Source organism: Xiphophorus maculatus, chromosome 9 (assembly GCF_002775205.1).
Source record: "Xiphophorus maculatus strain JP 163 A chromosome 9, X_maculatus-5.0-male, whole genome shotgun sequence".
NCBI classification, from domain to species: Eukaryota; Metazoa; Chordata; class Actinopteri; order Cyprinodontiformes; family Poeciliidae; genus Xiphophorus; species Xiphophorus maculatus.
Window position 1 is genome coordinate 30,381,235 of NC_036451.1, and position 17,975 is coordinate 30,399,209.

Here is a 17,975-nt window from a genome sequence, read left to right on the forward strand (position 1 = left end):
CCTAAAGACAGAATAAAAACATGACTCAGCGTCATAAAAACGAGAAAATCTACAAAGTAGGGAAAATAACTTGATTAATTATAGTTTTTCACAGTTTCCTGTAAGTTTTAGGGAAACCTTTATTTAGTGAGAGCAAAAGTAAACATTTCTGCTTGGCTTGAAACTGTTCTTCAGGACATTCAGCAGTAATTTCACATCATCCATTTTTTATTCCTATGTAGCACAGCAAGATATACTGAATTTGGCTGTTGGATCCCACGTCACCATGTTCAAAAAAAAGTACACCCTCTTTTAAGAATACTTAAGAGACATCATGAAAATGATCTTGTCTCTACCAGAATCGAAAATTATTTCAATTTAATCTCGATAATATAAAAACACTCAACAGACCTCACCCTCCAGATGAATCTTGGCCTCTTCTTGTCTCTAAAGGTCAGGCTGAGGTTTAGACTTTAACTAGGCCATTGCTCCAGTTTGAGTCTTTTCTTTTTCAGGTATTGTTGTGAAGCTTGGTCTCATATTTGACTCTAGAAAGCTTTGCTACAGAGAGGAGCTCAACAAGCCCGCATCATCAGCCCTACACCACCGTGCTTTACAGTCTGATGGTGAGCAATCTGTTTAGTGTTTCTGTAAACTGGAAGCTGAGATTAAATAATTTCAGTTCCTGGTAAAGATCTGATTATTATTAGATTATATAACTTTAGGTTTGACAGGGCGAACCAAAACTAAACCAAATGTTTATTTTCAATTAAGTTTGATGTTTCGAGGGCAGTGTGTCCATATTTCTGTCTAGGTCAAAAAGAAAATATTAAAAAAGGAAAGGATACATATCTGCTCTGTGGGGCCTTCTGGATGGATGGACTGTTTAAGGAGCTGTGGGAAGGATTAATGAGCGACAGGACAGTGGCAGGATGTCAGAGTAAAGCAGAAACTGGCCCTGGATGTTATTCTGTAAAACTGTTCCTCTTTTAGACTGAAATGCGTCTGCAGAGATGGTGGATGCTGCAGACCGAGGTCAGGAGGTCAACACCAGAGCCAACACAGCGGCTGACCTGAGGAAAGGTCAAAACGGATCGCTGCTCATGGCTGGAGTTTCTGCTGCCCAACTTCTATTTTATGGATTCAGTAAACCAGTCGCTGCTGACAATATCTGAGAAAACAAACTGACCGAAAGTGTCCTCCTCAGACCGGAGTTCTTAAAAATCCTGAAACGGAAACCAGCCTCACATCAGCATGAACTGAAAGTCTGAAAACTAAAGAACAAAGACCATAAAAATTTATTTTTTAACAAAGATTGATCTATTGGTTCAGAGACAAGTTGAGACTGAAATAATCAAACCGTCCAGCATGGTGGTGGCAGAATCATGCTGTGGGATGTTTCTCTGCCACTTGTACTCGATTGTTTCCAGTGTGCAGGATGGGTCGTACGTCGTTGGCTCTTGTTGCTAGGCAAAATCGTCAAGGTGATTTCTCAGAGTGGCGTCTGTGACCTTAAAACATAAAACATCTCCTATCAAACAAAAACAAACATCCGAAATTAAAAGCCAACCAAGCAAAATAAAACTAAATTTAGTTTGAATCATTGATGTGTTTTGTTGAAACAGACGGTCACCAGGTGGAACCGGTCCGGCCTCACGGCGGATCGGCTCTCCTGAAAACATTTGCTTGTCTCAGCAGCTGCTGATGTCACCGCTCTAATTTTATCCTCTGGCTGTCAGGATCGAGGCAGAGACGTCTGTGTGAAGGGTCAGAAACACAGCAGAACGTTTCTCAGGCAGATCTACTCATATTCTGGCTCCAGCCTGTTGCTGCTGCAGCAGCAGATAAACTGCAAAGAGAAAAACTCATTAATTACTTCAGTTTGTAATTAATGAGTTATTTTGTTAGAGAATTCACATCGATGCTTCGCTGATCTACTAAACCCAAACTGGGAAGACGAGCTTTCTAATGAAGCTGCAAAATCAGAGTGAAATTTAAATCTCTCAAGTTTAGTTTTGGTATTTCTTCACCAAAATAATTCATTTATAATTTTTAAACAATGATTTACAACAGATTTATTCCCACTGCAGTATCTCTAGATTTAATTTTTATAGCTTCAGATTTGTTTTGAGATTCAAAGTGCAAAAGAATAAAAGTCTCTAGTTTTCTTATTGTGAGCACACTGCATAATGGTAAAAACCTCAACACTAAATGTCAATACAACTATTTATGTACTGTGAATACTTATTAAATTTATTTATCTAGAGATGTGAGAATAAAAAGCCGGGCTGAGAACACCGCCCTGAGTCGCTCCTGTGTTCAACAGACAAATTTAAACTTCCTCAGACTGAAGTTTCCCCGAGTCGCAATAAAAATATATGAATGTGTTGGGATGGTTGGGCTGGACTGAGCTAACAGATCTTCAGAGGAAACAAATTGATCCAGAAGACAAAATATTTGTTAGAAATGTTAAAGACAAATAAACAGCTTATTTTACTGACCTACTGAGAAAGTTTATGCTAATATTCACTCTTGTGTGTAATAGATTTCCTCAGGAGAAGAGCTTTATTTGGCTTTTAGTGCTTTCATTTATTGGTGACTTTTTACCAATCGGGAGAACTGGGACGTTTCCCGGTGGGCCGGTTTCCTCTTTCTTTTTTTTGTTTTCATTTCTGTCCTGTGAGAGCCATGATGACGGTGGATTGATCACATAAACACATAAATATGTTAGAAAAAGACCTTATCTAGCAGTGCACTGTTATAGATATGTAAGATTATCATTACATGATTAACAGTAATAGGCGGTGGGCAGATCTGAGGCATGAAACTCCAGAGCTGAAATGAGCCCCACTGCGGCGCTGGTCCAGTTCTGTCAGTGAAACCAGTCAGAGCTCAGCATGGTGGGCAGGCTGGATCAGAAAGGTAAACGATTTTCACACATTTGGGACTTACTGTAAGTGTTCTGGCATAATATAAACAGTGTATCATGTATCGTGATCTTTGTGCAGTTTGCAGAGTGAAGATGATGCATTTAAATCTGGAACATCTCCTTCCGTACCGTTTAATGACTGGAGAGACGTGATAGCTGCTGGTTAGAGCAGCGTGTGAAAGTTTAAGTCCAGATTAAAGTTATGACTCTCAGGTCAAACTGTCGGATTCTCATGTTCTGGACGGGAATTTCAAACCTCTAAGCTCTGAAGTGACGTCTTCCTGCTTGCCTGTTGGCCAGGAGAGGTTTCAGCTCCGGGCTTTAAGCCTCCCTCCCGCCCAGCAGGTGATGTGTAAATCTGGAAGGACGTCCAGAGTGAAAAAGATCTCTGCTGATCACTGAACACCACCACAGGCGTGTTGATCACTCAGCCGGACAGATATAGCAGCGTCCCAGACAGGAGCTGCAGAGTCCGAAGTGTTTCTGGAGACCAGCGCTGGTGGAAGAAACATGGAGATTACGGTTGAAAATGAAAACAACAACTCTTCAGGAAACTTTGAGTTCAAGGCGGCTCATCAGGCGTTCAGGGACCGCTGGAAGGCGACGGACGACACCATGTGTCGCCACAGCATGTCCTTCCACCTGCACCACAAACTTCAGAGCGACTTCTTCGCCAGCTACCTGTACCTGCTGGAGAAGATTCCTCTGGGTAAGAGGCAACGCTCGCAGGTTGGGTTATTCGCTCCCTTTGAAGCTTTAAGATCCACACAAGGTCTAAGGAAACACATTTATTTAGAAGGTGTAATCGCTCCTTCACATCTATTAGAAAGATTTAAATGAAACACCTGAATCTTTGCAACTCGCTCAGAGAATGTTGACAGTATATTTTACTTAAATGTGTTACTTAAATTCAAACTCTGACTTTCAGATTTTTGTAGAACAGCAGAATTAATCCACCTTCAAAAAGCAAATATAAATTTACACAAATTAAAAAGCTTCTGACAAAGTAGAACTAAAAATTTGATTCTAAAATCTCCAAAAATTAGCAAAAGCTAAATTGCATCTGAAGTCCCTTGACAAATTACAAAAATGGATATTATTCCATTTTATATCCATTTTTCCAGATGCTAATTACCTTTTGCTATAATAATAATCTAGTAAAGTGCATCAAATGGTGACATTTATGTTGTGTTGTACATTGTGTTTTGTTTTTAAATGGATAATTTACAATCACCTTCATATCAGTAAAACAATTTTCAGAACATTAAGAGATTCTCTAAAACCAAAAGAAACGGTTTCTCTGACTGAATTAGACGTCATAAAATTAATCTCAGTTAAGATGCTACACAAGACATTAGCTCTTTAGTCATAGCACCAGCAATTATGGCTTTGATAGGGCGATATTTTTGATATTTTTGAACTGATCCTAAGGCTGAACCTCATCAACGGGCTGCAGACGAGCAGCGGCTCTACTCTCAGCTCCTCCCAGATGAAGGAGAGCCTCGCCTTATCCTCTCCGGTTTTTGGAAGCGCCTTACGGACGGTACAAGCCACAGAATTGTGCACAGGCGATTTGATTGGCAGCAGACGCCATTCGTTGACTGGTCCATGGATTTACGTCTCTGGATGAGCAAACGGAGAACTTTAAAACTCCTTGAATATTGCCACAACCACCGTTTTCAATCCCAGACTGCAGTAGCTAGTCTTGAGGTTTAAATCTTTTTACCTACTACAGCAGAGGAGTGATTTCAGAGAAACTGACCCTCAAAGCTACACATGGAAGACCGCAGCTCCCACGTTCCTGTCAATATTCACCCCCACACAGTGAGCCACACACTGCCAATGAAGACACACCCAACTTGGCTAGACATGAACCGCCTAGAGTCAGACGTGACTTTGGCTTCAGGCGCCTTGAAGAGGCGGCTCATCTCAGCTGCTTGTGCGCAGGAATCGGTTTTCTTGGTCATAATTCATACTTGATCAGATGAGAAGACGGACCTGGTCATGAAGAACGTTTGCAGCTGAGACTCATCCCGCTGAATCTCATTTCAACCGTTTCAGATTGTGAGCCACTAGTTCACAGACTTTATAGGCTGAAGATGCCGACAGAACCACGTCATCTGAAAAGAGCACCAGGCAACCTCTACAGGCAACTTCCTGTCCTGCTGAAGGACAAACAGGATGAGAGACACTGAGCGTCCCGGTCCAGTCCAACCTGGGCTGGAAATGAACACAGCTGCTGAGTAATGACAGAAATTCCTGTAGCAATTCCCTGGAAATGCCTTTGGGGCGAGGTGAGAAAGAGAAGCGGACTGGACAGCCTTCCCCCTTCAGCAGGTCCACCAGGTGAAGCCACTTCTCAAATTGGAGAATCGGCCGTCCTGACATCCCAGAGTGAACAGGCTGAGCGATCAGACCTCCTGATGGTTGAAATACGCTTTCTGTGGTTGCTCTAAAGCACTAAATCTCTAATCAATCATCAGCTCTGCAGTGAACTGTCAACCACAAGTAAATTAAGGAGAGTCAGCACAGAACCCTGAGGAACTTCAGCCACAAAACAAAGCAACACACCTTAAATGTGACACCCTAAGCAAAGTTCTTCTCTCTTTAAAGCTTGTCAGTCATCAGAAGCTGCAGAAACAGGAGATGATCCGCGCCTCGGCCGCTAACCGCTGTGAAGCCCTTTAATGGCCTGGCATGGCAGGCATGAAAGCAATAACTCATGTCAGTTGGTGCTAAACATGACCGTAACGGGGCCCCGCTTATTATTTACAACTTAACGAAACATTTCTACCTTCAACCAAATATCCCTGATTAAACTCCCTGAACCGAAGCTCAAACTGGAAACATCACATTTATATTTTCCTTCATTGATGAACAGCTTCTTTCTGAGAAGCTGAAAGGTCAGCACCTAATGAGCCGGGCTCTGAACGCGGGAGGAAGATGAAGACGGCGGCTCTGAGGTGACACTTCCTTGGCAGACGGGTGTCGTCATGCTGTCGTCTCCTCGTTTCTGTCCTGCTCGAACTTTCTATACTTACCCTCCCTCTGAGGTATCACATGACGAGTGATTATCAAGTTACAGGAGGTCCAAACAAACACGTGCTTCCTGAGCTGGAGGACGTTCAGATCCAAGTCGGACATCTTTTCACTGGGATGTTAGTTATTTAGAACCGAAACAAGTCCTGAGAGGGAAACACACGGACATCAGAAGTGAAGCAGGTGTCTCGCTTTCTTCTTGCCTGTGGCTGTTCAGTTAGCGGTTTTGCTAACTTTGAAAACACCTAGCACACTTGGCTTTCCCTTAATTATTTTTTCTAGAAAAATTCTAAAGTGCTAATTTACTTTGAGGTTTTGTTCAGTAGAATAAAGTTCAATGTCTGCGTTATCAGCTGTTTAGTCTTCATGTAGTGAGGCGCTTAAAGGACATTTAACAGGGTTGGATTTAGCGCATTAGCTTCCGCTAAATGTCTTGTTGGTGTAGTGCTTTAGCGCTAGCACGGCTAATGTTTATGATTAGGGTCAGTCATGTGGTGTTTGTTTGGTCATGTGACATTGACTGTAGTGTTTAACTGAACCAGAGAACCAATGTATGCAATACCGGTAAATATCCATAAAAACAATATTTATATTGGTCCAGGTTCTCACAATAATCTGTCCAACCTTTGCTAAATCCAGCGGTAAATGCCACTAGCTAAGAAGCTAGCTGCGCTAACCCACAAGCCCTAATCATAAACATTATTTCTGCTAAGGTGTTAAACATATCACTACCCCTGTGTGTTGACACAACGCGTTATATCGCCCTCAACAGGATCACAGTTGCTACTACAGATCTGTTTTAACGGCTGCACTTCAGGAAGTCGGTCTTCAGAACAGAACTTTCCCTGAGTTTCAGTTTTATAGTTGAATATTAATAACTCTGTTACTGGTTTTGTTTTATTAGCCACAATTGGAAAGCATGCAGGAGATCAGGAGCAATGCATTCTGGGTACAGATTGAGCAATTGATTGTTGAATGCCCAAAAATCAACAGATCTTTTCTGTTTTTAAACTTTTAAACTTAATTCATTTATCACTTTAAAAGCATTTTTTAGATAAAATGTTTCAGCCAATAAAACATGGACAAAAGTTTTTATTGCACTTTAAAAACGAACAAAATCATGAAGGATTTCCTCTGGAGAGCAGCTGGCATCAAGTGATTAGTGTAAGAAGCTACAAAGTATGAGAGTATGCTGTTTGGATGCTGCAGCTGAGGAGGAGACATTCACTACATGACAGCCGGCTGCTCTGAACCACTGATCTCCACCTCAAAGGAAATGTTGGATGGTAATTAGATTAGCAGAGCGCTATATTTAGCTTGGCGCAGAGCGACTCCTCCTGGCTCTCCTCAGCTGTTAAATGACATAACAGAAGTCCTTAGAACCAGTGATGAGCATTTATAGATGGTTTTATGAGAAAATGTATTCGAAGCAGGAAGCCATCCAAAGCAAACATCTGAAATTAAGCAACTCAACAACTGACCTCCCAAACTGTCTCGGCCTGCTGCTGCGTCTGATCTGCTGAGCGGACATAAACCCTGGAGAAGGACGGCAACAACACGAGGGCTAACGGGTTCACGCTGCTGTTGGTGCCTCCAGGGCCAGAAATACTGACATACAGTCAAGGAGGAGGATTTACTTCCTGCTTCAAAGAACGAGAGAACAGCCGGGAATTTGAAAATTCATCCATCATAAATTCACATCGGGCTTTTTAAATCCAACTCCAGTCTGTTTTAATCCAACTCCAGTCCTCTTGTCTAGAAAGTCCGGTTCGTTTGGGACGGTATGAATGTGTAATGGAACTCTGGTCCGCTTCCAAACCCCGGTTTCAGTTCGGATGAAGTGAACTCTGGTGCAGGGTTGCCAGATCTGACTGAACGTCTCCAGCCAAAAACATAAAACCCGTCCAACTCCCACAAAAAACAAAAACCAGCCCAAATTTCAACCAAAAATAAAACTCTTGTTGATAGTCCCATATGTAATTCACTGTGATTCACATACATTTTGCTTGCTCTGTATTCTGACCAGAACCGTTTCCCATTGGGACTGCAAAGACCTTAAATCTCTGAACAAAATGAGACTTGAGTTTTTGTTCTCTTAAATTAAGATGTTACCCTGAGATTTCCATAGATAAATTAGCTAATAAAATAAATGTAGTAGCTCTGCATTTTTTAGAAGTTTTGTGCTTTTGCGCAAACTATTTAGAAAAAATTTTTATTTAAAAAAAATTATGTGAAAAGCAGCCCAAATTTTAACAACCAGCCAAATGTGTTCAAAAGTTCAGCAGAAAGCTGCCAACCTGGCAACACAACTCTGCTGCTGCCCACATGCATATGTGAACGCCAAGCGGCCCGGAGACCACTCCAAAAGCAGGAAGTGGACTACAGCGCAGTGCATTCTGGGTAAATACAACCAAAACAAACGTGTTAGCCTAGCGCTATCAGGAGAAATGGCTGGTGGTTGTTAGCTAAAGACAAAAGAGAAATCCTCCAATCACTAAAATCTGATGCCTTCATTTTGTTTCTGTTTGGTGAAGAAGGACGTTGTGCTCAGTGTCTTCCTCAGTGGTTCTTGGTGCAGCGCCCCCACAGGTGAGGAGGGGAATGGTACAGGTTGGACTGGTCAGCAACACGGACCGGGTTGCATTCTGAGGTTCTGGTGGTCCCCTCGTCCCTTCAGGGGCGCTGAACTCTCCCTTCATGATATTCCTCTAATCTGGCAAGACAAAGTGTTTAAAGCTGACAGTGACTCGCTGCTCAGCCTGGGTGTCTCTCCGGTCTCCGCAGTGAAGCTGTTTCCAGTCACCTGTGAGTTCATCAAGGGAGAGAAGCAGTTCTACTACCGAGCGCAGAAGTTCTACGAAGACGTTCCGGCCTCCGAGGAGGGCATGATGGGAGACTTCGTTGAGATTTCCAACGTTGATCTGGAAAGCTCCCGTCAGTTTCTGAAGAGGTTTGTGGTGAGTTGCTCAACGGCACTACAGCACTCTGTTCATGCACCTTAGTTAGCCCCAAGTCAGGACGACAGCCAGCTGCAGCTGTGAGGAGCTAAAACTGGTTTTCACTCCGTAAATTAAAAAATGAATGAAAATAATTTTCCTAATAAATTCAATCAAGATGATTGTTTTATTTTGAGTTTTTCTACAGATATATCTGAAATTCCACAATATGTTTTATAAGACCAAAGAGGAAAGATTCTGCCGTTTGATTTTGATGTTTTATTTAAAACAAAGTGAAAGTAAAATAAGCTTCACTTCTACAGTTTGTGTTGTTTCCATTTGTTATGCCCCCAAGGTCTAAGGGTTCAGGGGCAGCAACATAAAATTGTGTCCAGAGAAAAAGTGGAATGTAAAATGATTTATTACAAAAAATATGGATTCGCAAAACACAATACAACTTAACCCAATTAAAACAAAAGAAAAGGGCTAACAAATTCAAAATGGTTAAGTGCAAATTAAATTACAAAAATGTTCAAACAAGTCAGTCTAAAGTAAACTGAAAAAAACAACCCATAAGGAAGGACAAAAGGGAGTACCAAACCTCCAGAACCCGAGCTTCTGGCTTGTACAAAGTTTATCTACAGCAGATTCAAACTCCTTAGCAGAATAAACAAGAACAAAATAGTTCAAACTGGTCAAACAGCAACGATGGGGGTCAGCTTCACGAAACCTCTTCCTGCTAGCTGCCCCACTGGAGGAATGATTTCAGGTGCCTTTTATAGGGTGCAGGTGAGGCTCGTCAACATCTGATTGGCTTGCAAATCTCTGCTGGGCCAATGGGGTGGCTGTTCTCCTCCAGGCAGCCAATCAGGAGCCTGCACAGCCTCAAGGGGCCATGAGCCACACATTGGCAGGAATTTAAATATTGTTTACTTTGTGGTTTTAAAACAATGTGGTTTTTTTTTTCTTTTTTGGAAAAGTTAAAAAATAAATAAAATGTAAAAATTAAAATGAGTTTAATTCACTTTATCGCTGTTTTTAACATATTTCTGGATGGATCTGATATTTTTTTATTGCTCCATTGTGGGTTTTTATCTGAATGAAGAGGTGACAGCCTGAAATATATAACTACTGAAATACCTCAGCCACCAGTGAACGCCTGCATTGTGAGACATCATCGGTTTCTACCGGCTGGTTTCAGAGTAAACCTGATAATTCTGCTGCTTCTCCGTCAGCTTTGCACTTTGCTGCAGCTTCTGGTTTCTCCCCACTGCTGGATCAGTTTCTCTGCTGCTGGCCGCTGAATACCAGAGTCTATTTTGGGAGAGAAATTCATCATCCCGTCTCTGCAGAAATAATTTCACCTAGATTCATGCACCGTTCCTAAAAGCAGATAAAATTAGCTAAACATCCCGTCACGATGTTTAAGTTTGATGCAAAACCAAAACGCAGACCAGAACTCGTGATGAAAAACGTAGAAAACCTTTAGCTGAAACGGATTATTGCGTGAATTAACTTATTTACGTCAGATTTTAATTGCATTTCTTATTTAATGAAAAACACCGCAATTGCGAAATTGTGTTTTTTCGACATTAGCGGAATATCAACAAAGGTTTGCGCACATCTGTAATGGAAACACAGCTAGTGACAAAGAAACCAGTGCAGCTAATCAGAGGTGAGTGGAAACAGCTGCGGCAGAGCGCAGGCAGCGGGAAATCAGCAGATGAAAAACAGCTGAGGAGGGAAACAGACTGAGCGAAAGGTGAGCGATAAACGCAACGGAGCGAACCTGAAGGTAACGTAATAAACTGAAAGAACACTAATCTGAAGAAAAGTCCAAATGCAGATAGGAATACGCATAAAGGAGCTAGCACAACGGAATAAACTGAAACAGCAAAAAGTGGTAATAAAACAACAAAGATCCAAACCAAAGCCACATATTATGACACATCTAGAAATAAAGTAAAATGGCAAGATCTGGTAATAAAAGAACAAAGAAAAGATCCAAACCAAAGCCACATATCATGACACATCCAGACCGATCGAGCTGCCAGCTCCATGACTGTTCTAACAAGTTCTTCTTTCTCCCATTTGGACTTTAGAGTCGGGTTTTATTTTACTGGTTAAGGGTTTGAAACCAACTGAAGCTGATCCATCATTAAGTCTCCATCTATTGTTTGAACTAGACGGAAACAAGTCAGCAATTTAAAATAAATACCAAAATGCCCTGAACAAAGCTGTACCAAGGACAAAACTTTTTCTGTTTACTAAACATATTTGCTAAATGGGCCTCATCAGAATCCGGGTCAGTTGGGCCAAACTTGGTTCTGATCAGTATTTATTTTATGGTAGAGTTTTGATGTCCAGAACAATGGGAACGACGAGAAATGAGTCATCGATGTCCAATCCTCGTTTCCTTTTCTCCTGGTTGTGTTTCACATGTAAATTCCTCCTTTTTTGAGTCGGAGAACAGGCACAGGGGGAAGGCACTGCAGAGGACGCAGTGCAGCTTCGACTATCTTATAGAATCATCCATATTGACTTCATAAGTCAGTAAGCAGTGCTGGACATGTTTCCTTTAAAGTGACACGCAGCTTTTCAAAAAGACAACATGGTGAGCCGGAGACAGTCAAACCTAACTTTTCAAAATCAATCATTTTTCTTATCAAAGTCAGGTTTGATTGGTCGGGTTTGATAGGTTGGGTTTGATTGGTCGGGTTTGATTGGTCGGGTTTGATTGGTCGGGTTCGGAGGACTGTCGGTTCTTCTACAGGAAGACTTATTGATTTGATTTTTTATTAAAAACTAAAGATTTGAATGTTTATCTGGATGACGTAAATGTTACAGCTGAGATGAATTTCAACCGGTCAGTGGAAGATTTGAGTCAATTTTCTGAGTAAATCTATTTTAAATAAGATCATAAAACTGCATGCTTTTATTTGGATTTTGGTAGATAATTAATAATTAATATGATGACGTGTGTCTAGTCTTTGTTTTACCACCAGAACGTTAAAGCTTCTTAAAGCAACAATAAATGGTGATTATTTCTGGCATCAGTCCTCTGGCTTTATGCACATTATGTCTCAGATTTTAAGGCGGTATTTTTAAAGGCTCTGCACCTTTTCTAGAAAATCAAAGATTTTACAGAATCTAAAAGCTAAAGATTTGAATGCTTTTAGATTCTGCATATTACATTTATGACTAATGTACTAAAAGCTGCTGTTGGTAATAAATTAGATTCATAAGAACTAATAAAGCTGATAAAACGTCCTTTATTTTGTCTTTGATAGAGGCAAATGTGTCTAGATGAATATAAATAATAATCATGCGGCGGGGAGCAGGCATGCGGCACATGACGGGTCTGAGGAGGTTAGTTTTAGCTGCTGGGGGTGATGCTGTTGCTAATTCTGGGGACATGTTTGGCCCAGAGACCTGCTTATATCCAGGATCTGTTAAACAGCTGCTCTAATTATAAACTGGCAACACTTTGTGCTCTAAAGAGCTTTTAATATAAACAGAGCAGCACTGCTACTGTCTGACACTGCAGTACAGTCAGAACATAAACACAAACTGATGGGTTTTATTCCAAGAACTAATTCTACTGGCTGTCAACATGGTTGAATTTAACGCTTTACTGTTAGCGCCTGCTAATCATGACTTGCTGTAGCATCCTAATTAATGAAACCATAAACTTGACTCTCCCCATATTTCCCTTTCAGTCCACTTCATGACAAAAACCCAGAGTGGATCCTCTTCATACGTTTCAACTGTTTACTTCAAAAGTAAAAATGTTACAGATGTAATTTACCCACAAAAACCATAAAGAGTAAAAGAATAATGAGGTCAGAAAACTGTCTCCATTCCAACTGACTCCTGCGTAGCTACACACAAACACTGCTTAATAATTAATCAGTACATATGTACATTCACAAGAGAGCCTTAGTGACTAATGTAATACATTCTTACATGAGAGTTTTAACTGGTAAATAGTCATTTTTATCCTAATAAACCTGAATTATCATAAGGAATATAAACTTAATTTATCCCCAAATTGAATAAACTAAAACTGAATTGAGGCTCCTACAGTTGATGCAGTTCTTTAGCGTTAGCTACGGCTAAATGCCATGTTAATGCATCGCTTCAGTGCTAGAGCAACAAACATTTGCGATCAGCGCTTTAGGTTTAGCACAGCTAGCCTGTTAGCCTCCACTGCTAATTGGATTAAATTGACTTGTTTTGTAAAGTTCCTGGAGATGAGATGTTCTAATGTGGCTTCATAAGCACTTTGGACTGCCTTGTTGCTCAAAATGTGCTGTATAAATACAATTACCTTAGCATATAAATAAAAATGAACTAAATTAATAAAAATGTTGCATGTATTTTATTAGGATTTGATAAATAACAGAGAACAATAATCCTAGCTGTCTCTGCTAACATGTCGGATCATTTTATTCTGTTCTAAACCAGGAAAGGGATTTCTTCCCAAAGAGGCCATGATTTATAATGTTTGCTTTTTAATTTAAAACACCATAAAACCTCTAAATGTTCTTGTATTCCCTGGATGTTCATTTCCAGTTAAAAAGGAAGCTACTTGTTTACTTTGACCATTTTCTATTTAAATTATGACCACATGGTTGAGAATGTGAAAACCAGCCAGTATTTTCCACTTTTTAAACTTTAAGTCTGTGGTTGCAGAAATTTCCCTTTCGCAGTTGAGAAGCCACTTTAACACAGAAAGTACAGCTAATTGCTAATTGTTCACTTTAATACAATTAACTTGTTAGTGAAAAAAACCATCATTTTTATATTTAGACAGGATTTAGAAATAGGAACGCCTTCATGAGCATGAGAAGTGGCAGAAAAATCCGTCCGTGTTAAGCAGATGTTAAATACAAGCAGAGAAATGTGGCAGTAATTCACTGAAACCAGGGGCTCCTCAGGGGCCCCTTCCTCCATCAGATCACACCCGGGGGCCCCCCGACGCAGAAGGGTTGGGCTGAGGTCAGAACAGCAAACCAAAGGGAAGAAAAGCCGCCGTGATTCAAGTCGAGCTGACTTTTAGTTTTTGACTGGTGGTAAAGTTCACTGCTTTGAAGCCCTGAGGAGTCGAACTGTTGGCTCTTCTGAACCCAAACGCCTCGGCAACCAAGCACAGAGCTTTTTGGAGATTTGAAATATGGAAAATAACTTTACACACCCATCCTGATGTCAGATTCAAGCACGTTTCAAGAGAATTTTACAACAGATGATTTTTTTAACTATTTGAGTTCCTAAATCTCAAACATTTTGTGAGATGAAGATCAAAAACAGGAGATAAAACGATCAGAAATATCAAAACCTTTAGGAAACAAAGTTTGAAGTTGTATTTTGACGCATCGTTGAGGTAAGGTCTCCAACTTTCCCAACAGGGGCCGGGTAAAGCCGGGACACACCGCGCTCTGGACTGTGGCTCCGGGATCGGACGCGTCTCCAAGGGCGTCCTTCTTCCCGTGTTTGAGAAAGTAGAGATGGCCGACATGATGGAGCACTTCCTCCTCCACGCGCACGAGGAGTATCTGGGCGACGCCGCCGACCGCATCGAGACCTACTACTGCTTCAACCTGCAGGAGTTTACGCCTCCCAGAAACAAGTACGATGTCATCTGGATGCAGTGGGTGGCGTGTAAGTGCTTCCTGGTTTTCACTAAGATTACCCTGATTCCAACTTAGAACTGATCCACGGAGAAATCTGAAAGAGCAGTTCATACCAACACAACTCCGGTCCGCTTTGACCCGACTCCGGTCCGCTTTGACCCGACTCCGGTCCGCTGTGACCCGATTCCGGTCCGCTGTGACCAGACTCCGGTTCGCTGTGACCCGACTACGGTCCGCTTTGACCCGACTCCGGTCCGCTTTGACCAGACTCCGGTCCGCTGTGACCCGACTCCGGTCCGCTGTGACCCGACTCCGGTCCGCTTTGACCCGACTCCGGTCCGCTTTGACCCGACTCCGGTCCGCTTTGACCAGACTCCGGTCCGCTGTGACCCGACTCCGGTCCGCTTTGACCAGACTCCGGTCCGCTGTGACCCGACTCCGGTCCGCTGTGACCCGACTCCGGTCCAGTGTTATTATGGCGACTGATTTTAGCCTGATAGAAGAAACAAACTATAAAAAATATTTGGATTTTGAAAGGCAGAGTGGTATTTAAGTGTGCCATATTATTTTAACTATTTAAAAGTAACATCAGCTGATGAACATTATATTTACAGTAAGTAGTATAACAAGTCTGATATCTTATAGTTTCCTAAAAGTGGCAGAAGCTGTTAGTTTGTGAAACAATAACAATGGGAATCATTTTTCCATGTGCGACAGCATTTAGTGGATATTATGAAATGTTATTTAAAGTGCATATATACATTTTTATAATGTTCTTGGGGGGCCCCTGGTGGTGTTGGGGGCCCTAAACAGTTGCTTAGCTTGCATGTGCCTTGGGCCGGCTCTGATCAAGACCACTTCAGAGATTTTGGGTCAGAAATAACCCGGCTAACAGCTCGGCCTCTCTTCCTCCAGGCCACCTGACAGACAAAGACCTGCTGAACTTCCTGATTCGCTGCAAGAAGAGCCTCCGCCCCAACGGCGTCCTCATCATCAAGGACAACATGGCGCGGCAGGGCTGCAAGCTGGACCCCATCGACAGCAGCATCAGCCGCCACCTGGACATCATGAAGGTCATCGTGTCCAAGGCCGGCCTGGAGATCCTGGCGGTGGAGCGGCAGGAAGGATTCCCAGAGGTCATCATGCCCGTCTGGATGATGGCCATGAAGTGAACAGCCTCCTTTCAGAAACGTTTCAGTCGACACCAGATGGGTTTTAAGGTGCTGGGAAGAACACGGATCGTGGTTCTGGTTCTGTGTCCATGCTGGTCCGGTTTGTCTGAGAGGTGAAGGTGAATGTGGACCGTTCATGTTATCGTCAGGGCCGCCTGTAGCTGCAGTGAAGAGCTGCATCAGATGTAAATATTCTGTTTGAATGGAAGAACTTGTTTTATATTTTTATGGATGATGTTGCTCATTAACGACATTTAAAGTTCTGCTGAAAATTAAACTTTATTCTCATCCTCCATCCTGTAACTGAGAAAATTATAATAATTTATTAGATACTGTCATATAAAGGGATTTTAATTTTGCTTCAATCAGCTAGCTTCTTAACACTGAGCAAATAAAATTATGAATAAACTGTATTTATTAAAAAATGAACAATTTCAACTCTTTATTGCATTTATTTGGTGAGTATCTATCTGTTAGTCTTTCAGTTTCTGCATTTCTTATGAATAAAACATTTGCTTTAGCTTAATCACATTAAACTATAGAAACTGAAATATTTTATTGTTGCGGTTTAAACTCAGAAACATGACGGTCTTACATTATTTTGATAATTAAAATGTTGGCCATAATTTTCTGTTTGGATCACCCAACACTGACAGCTGACAAAATCATTTTTAACCAAATGCAGATCACAGGAGCATCAGCTTCATCATATTTAGTATGCAAAATAAACAATTAGTTGTTAAACTAATTTAGCTTGCTAAGTATTTAGTTTGGAGCTAAATATTTAGTTACTACCAAATAGTATGAAATATTTAGTTTGGAGCTACTTAGCAAGCTAGATTAATATAGCAAATGTTTAGCTTCAAAATAAATATTTATCTTGCTAATTAAGCAATATTTAATTAACTGTAAATGAAAGACTAACAATAAGGTGAATGTATGACTGAAAATTGAATCTCCATTGTTTCCCTCTGATAAAAAGCTAAAAAAAATTTTAATAATTGCTGTTAAGTTTTGTCTGTGTAGCTTTACAAACGGCGCCCCGCAGCATGGAATAGAGAAAATCCATAATAAATTCAGAGCTGTGTTTAAACCTATAACCTTTCCACTCTGGAAGAAGAGCCGTTTAAATAAATCATTAAAAGCAACAAATTATTTACAGTTAAGCATAAAAGCCCCGGTGGGCGAGCTGCGGGGTGAGGAAGATCTTGTCCCCTCCTGGGACTAATTCTCCTCAGGATTATTATGTTTGTATAAACAGCAGAGGCAGCAGATTGTTTTTGGTTTAATGGTTTTCAGCTGGAGCCTGAGGTGGATCAGATACCGGCCCGGTTTGAACAAACAGAGCCTGTTTTCATATATCAGCGCTGGCTTGTCTTCAGGTTCTGTCAGGTTCTGTCTGGATGAAACCCGTCCAGCGGACATCCATCCCGCTCCTGTGAGGCCCGGGCTGCCTGGCGTGAGATGACCCTCCCTGCGTTTCCACATCCAGCATGAATTAAAGATCAAAATGGCCCAAAGTTAAACTTGTAGCTGCGGCGGCTAATGGCAGCCAAATGTGCCGTCACCTTTTCAGGAGCGGTTAGCGTCGCTGACAGTCAGAGCTATCGTTTCTAATAGAGCTCAGCGCGGCCTGCAGCCACTTGAATACATTAGCTGCAGTAACACTAATTTGTCCCGTCACGCCAGCGGCGCGCAGCCTTTCAAACCCACACCGAGCGTATCAAATGCAGAGTTCGTGTCTGGGAACGCTTCGGCTCGCACATGAAACGCTGACTGTCCCAATGAAAATATAATAAAACATAATATCCAAATGCAGCAAATTACAAATGATTGCTTTCCTTCAATGACACTGTTCAGGAAAACTGTTGGGCTTCATCCGCTTTGCTTGGAATCCCAGGAACTGTCAGCAGATCCTGGTGCTTCGATTCTAACAGGATGACTTTTCTTTACTGTGTTTGGATATTTTGTTGTCACAGGACAGAATAAAAAGGTTCTGCTATCAGTTTCTAATCTCACATGAAGTCTACAACAACAGAGGAGAGGCCGGAATCGAACCCACAACCTTTGCATTTTAAGACGACTGCTCTACTGACCAGAGTTGGTGTGTTTTAACACACTGCCAGGGTTATTTAAACATTTAGCTTTATTACTTAGGGTCGAGACTTTAATTTTGATCAAATAATTACATCCATTTTAATTTTAAGGCAATTAGTCGCATTTTCCTTTTCTACATTCAAAGGTTCCGGCTGGAACGTTTGTATTTGCGCGTTTCAAGTACGTCAGT

The 17,975-nt window shown here is 41.5% G+C and overlaps 1 protein-coding gene across 2 annotated transcripts; it reads left to right on the forward strand.

The window, feature by feature from the left end:
* The first annotated feature begins 3,223 nt into the window (after window positions 1–3,223).
* mettl11b (methyltransferase like 11B) lies at window positions 3,224–16,123 on the forward strand. Of its 2 annotated transcripts, none has more exons than XM_023339035.1 (4): window positions 3,224–3,617; window positions 8,732–8,904; window positions 14,292–14,512; window positions 15,432–16,123. In XM_023339035.1, exons 1-4 carry the CDS (start codon window positions 3,419–3,421, stop codon window positions 15,733–15,735), a joined length of 897 nt encoding a protein of 298 aa, XP_023194803.1. In that variant the 5' UTR covers window positions 3,224–3,418; the 3' UTR covers window positions 15,736–16,123. The 2 variants fall into 2 exon arrangements, with proteins under 2 accessions (XP_023194803.1, XP_014327755.1); XM_014472269.2 differs by having other exon boundaries at window positions 3,419–3,617; window positions 14,292–14,544; window positions 15,432–16,121.
* Window positions 16,124–17,975: the final 1,852 nt, after the last annotated feature.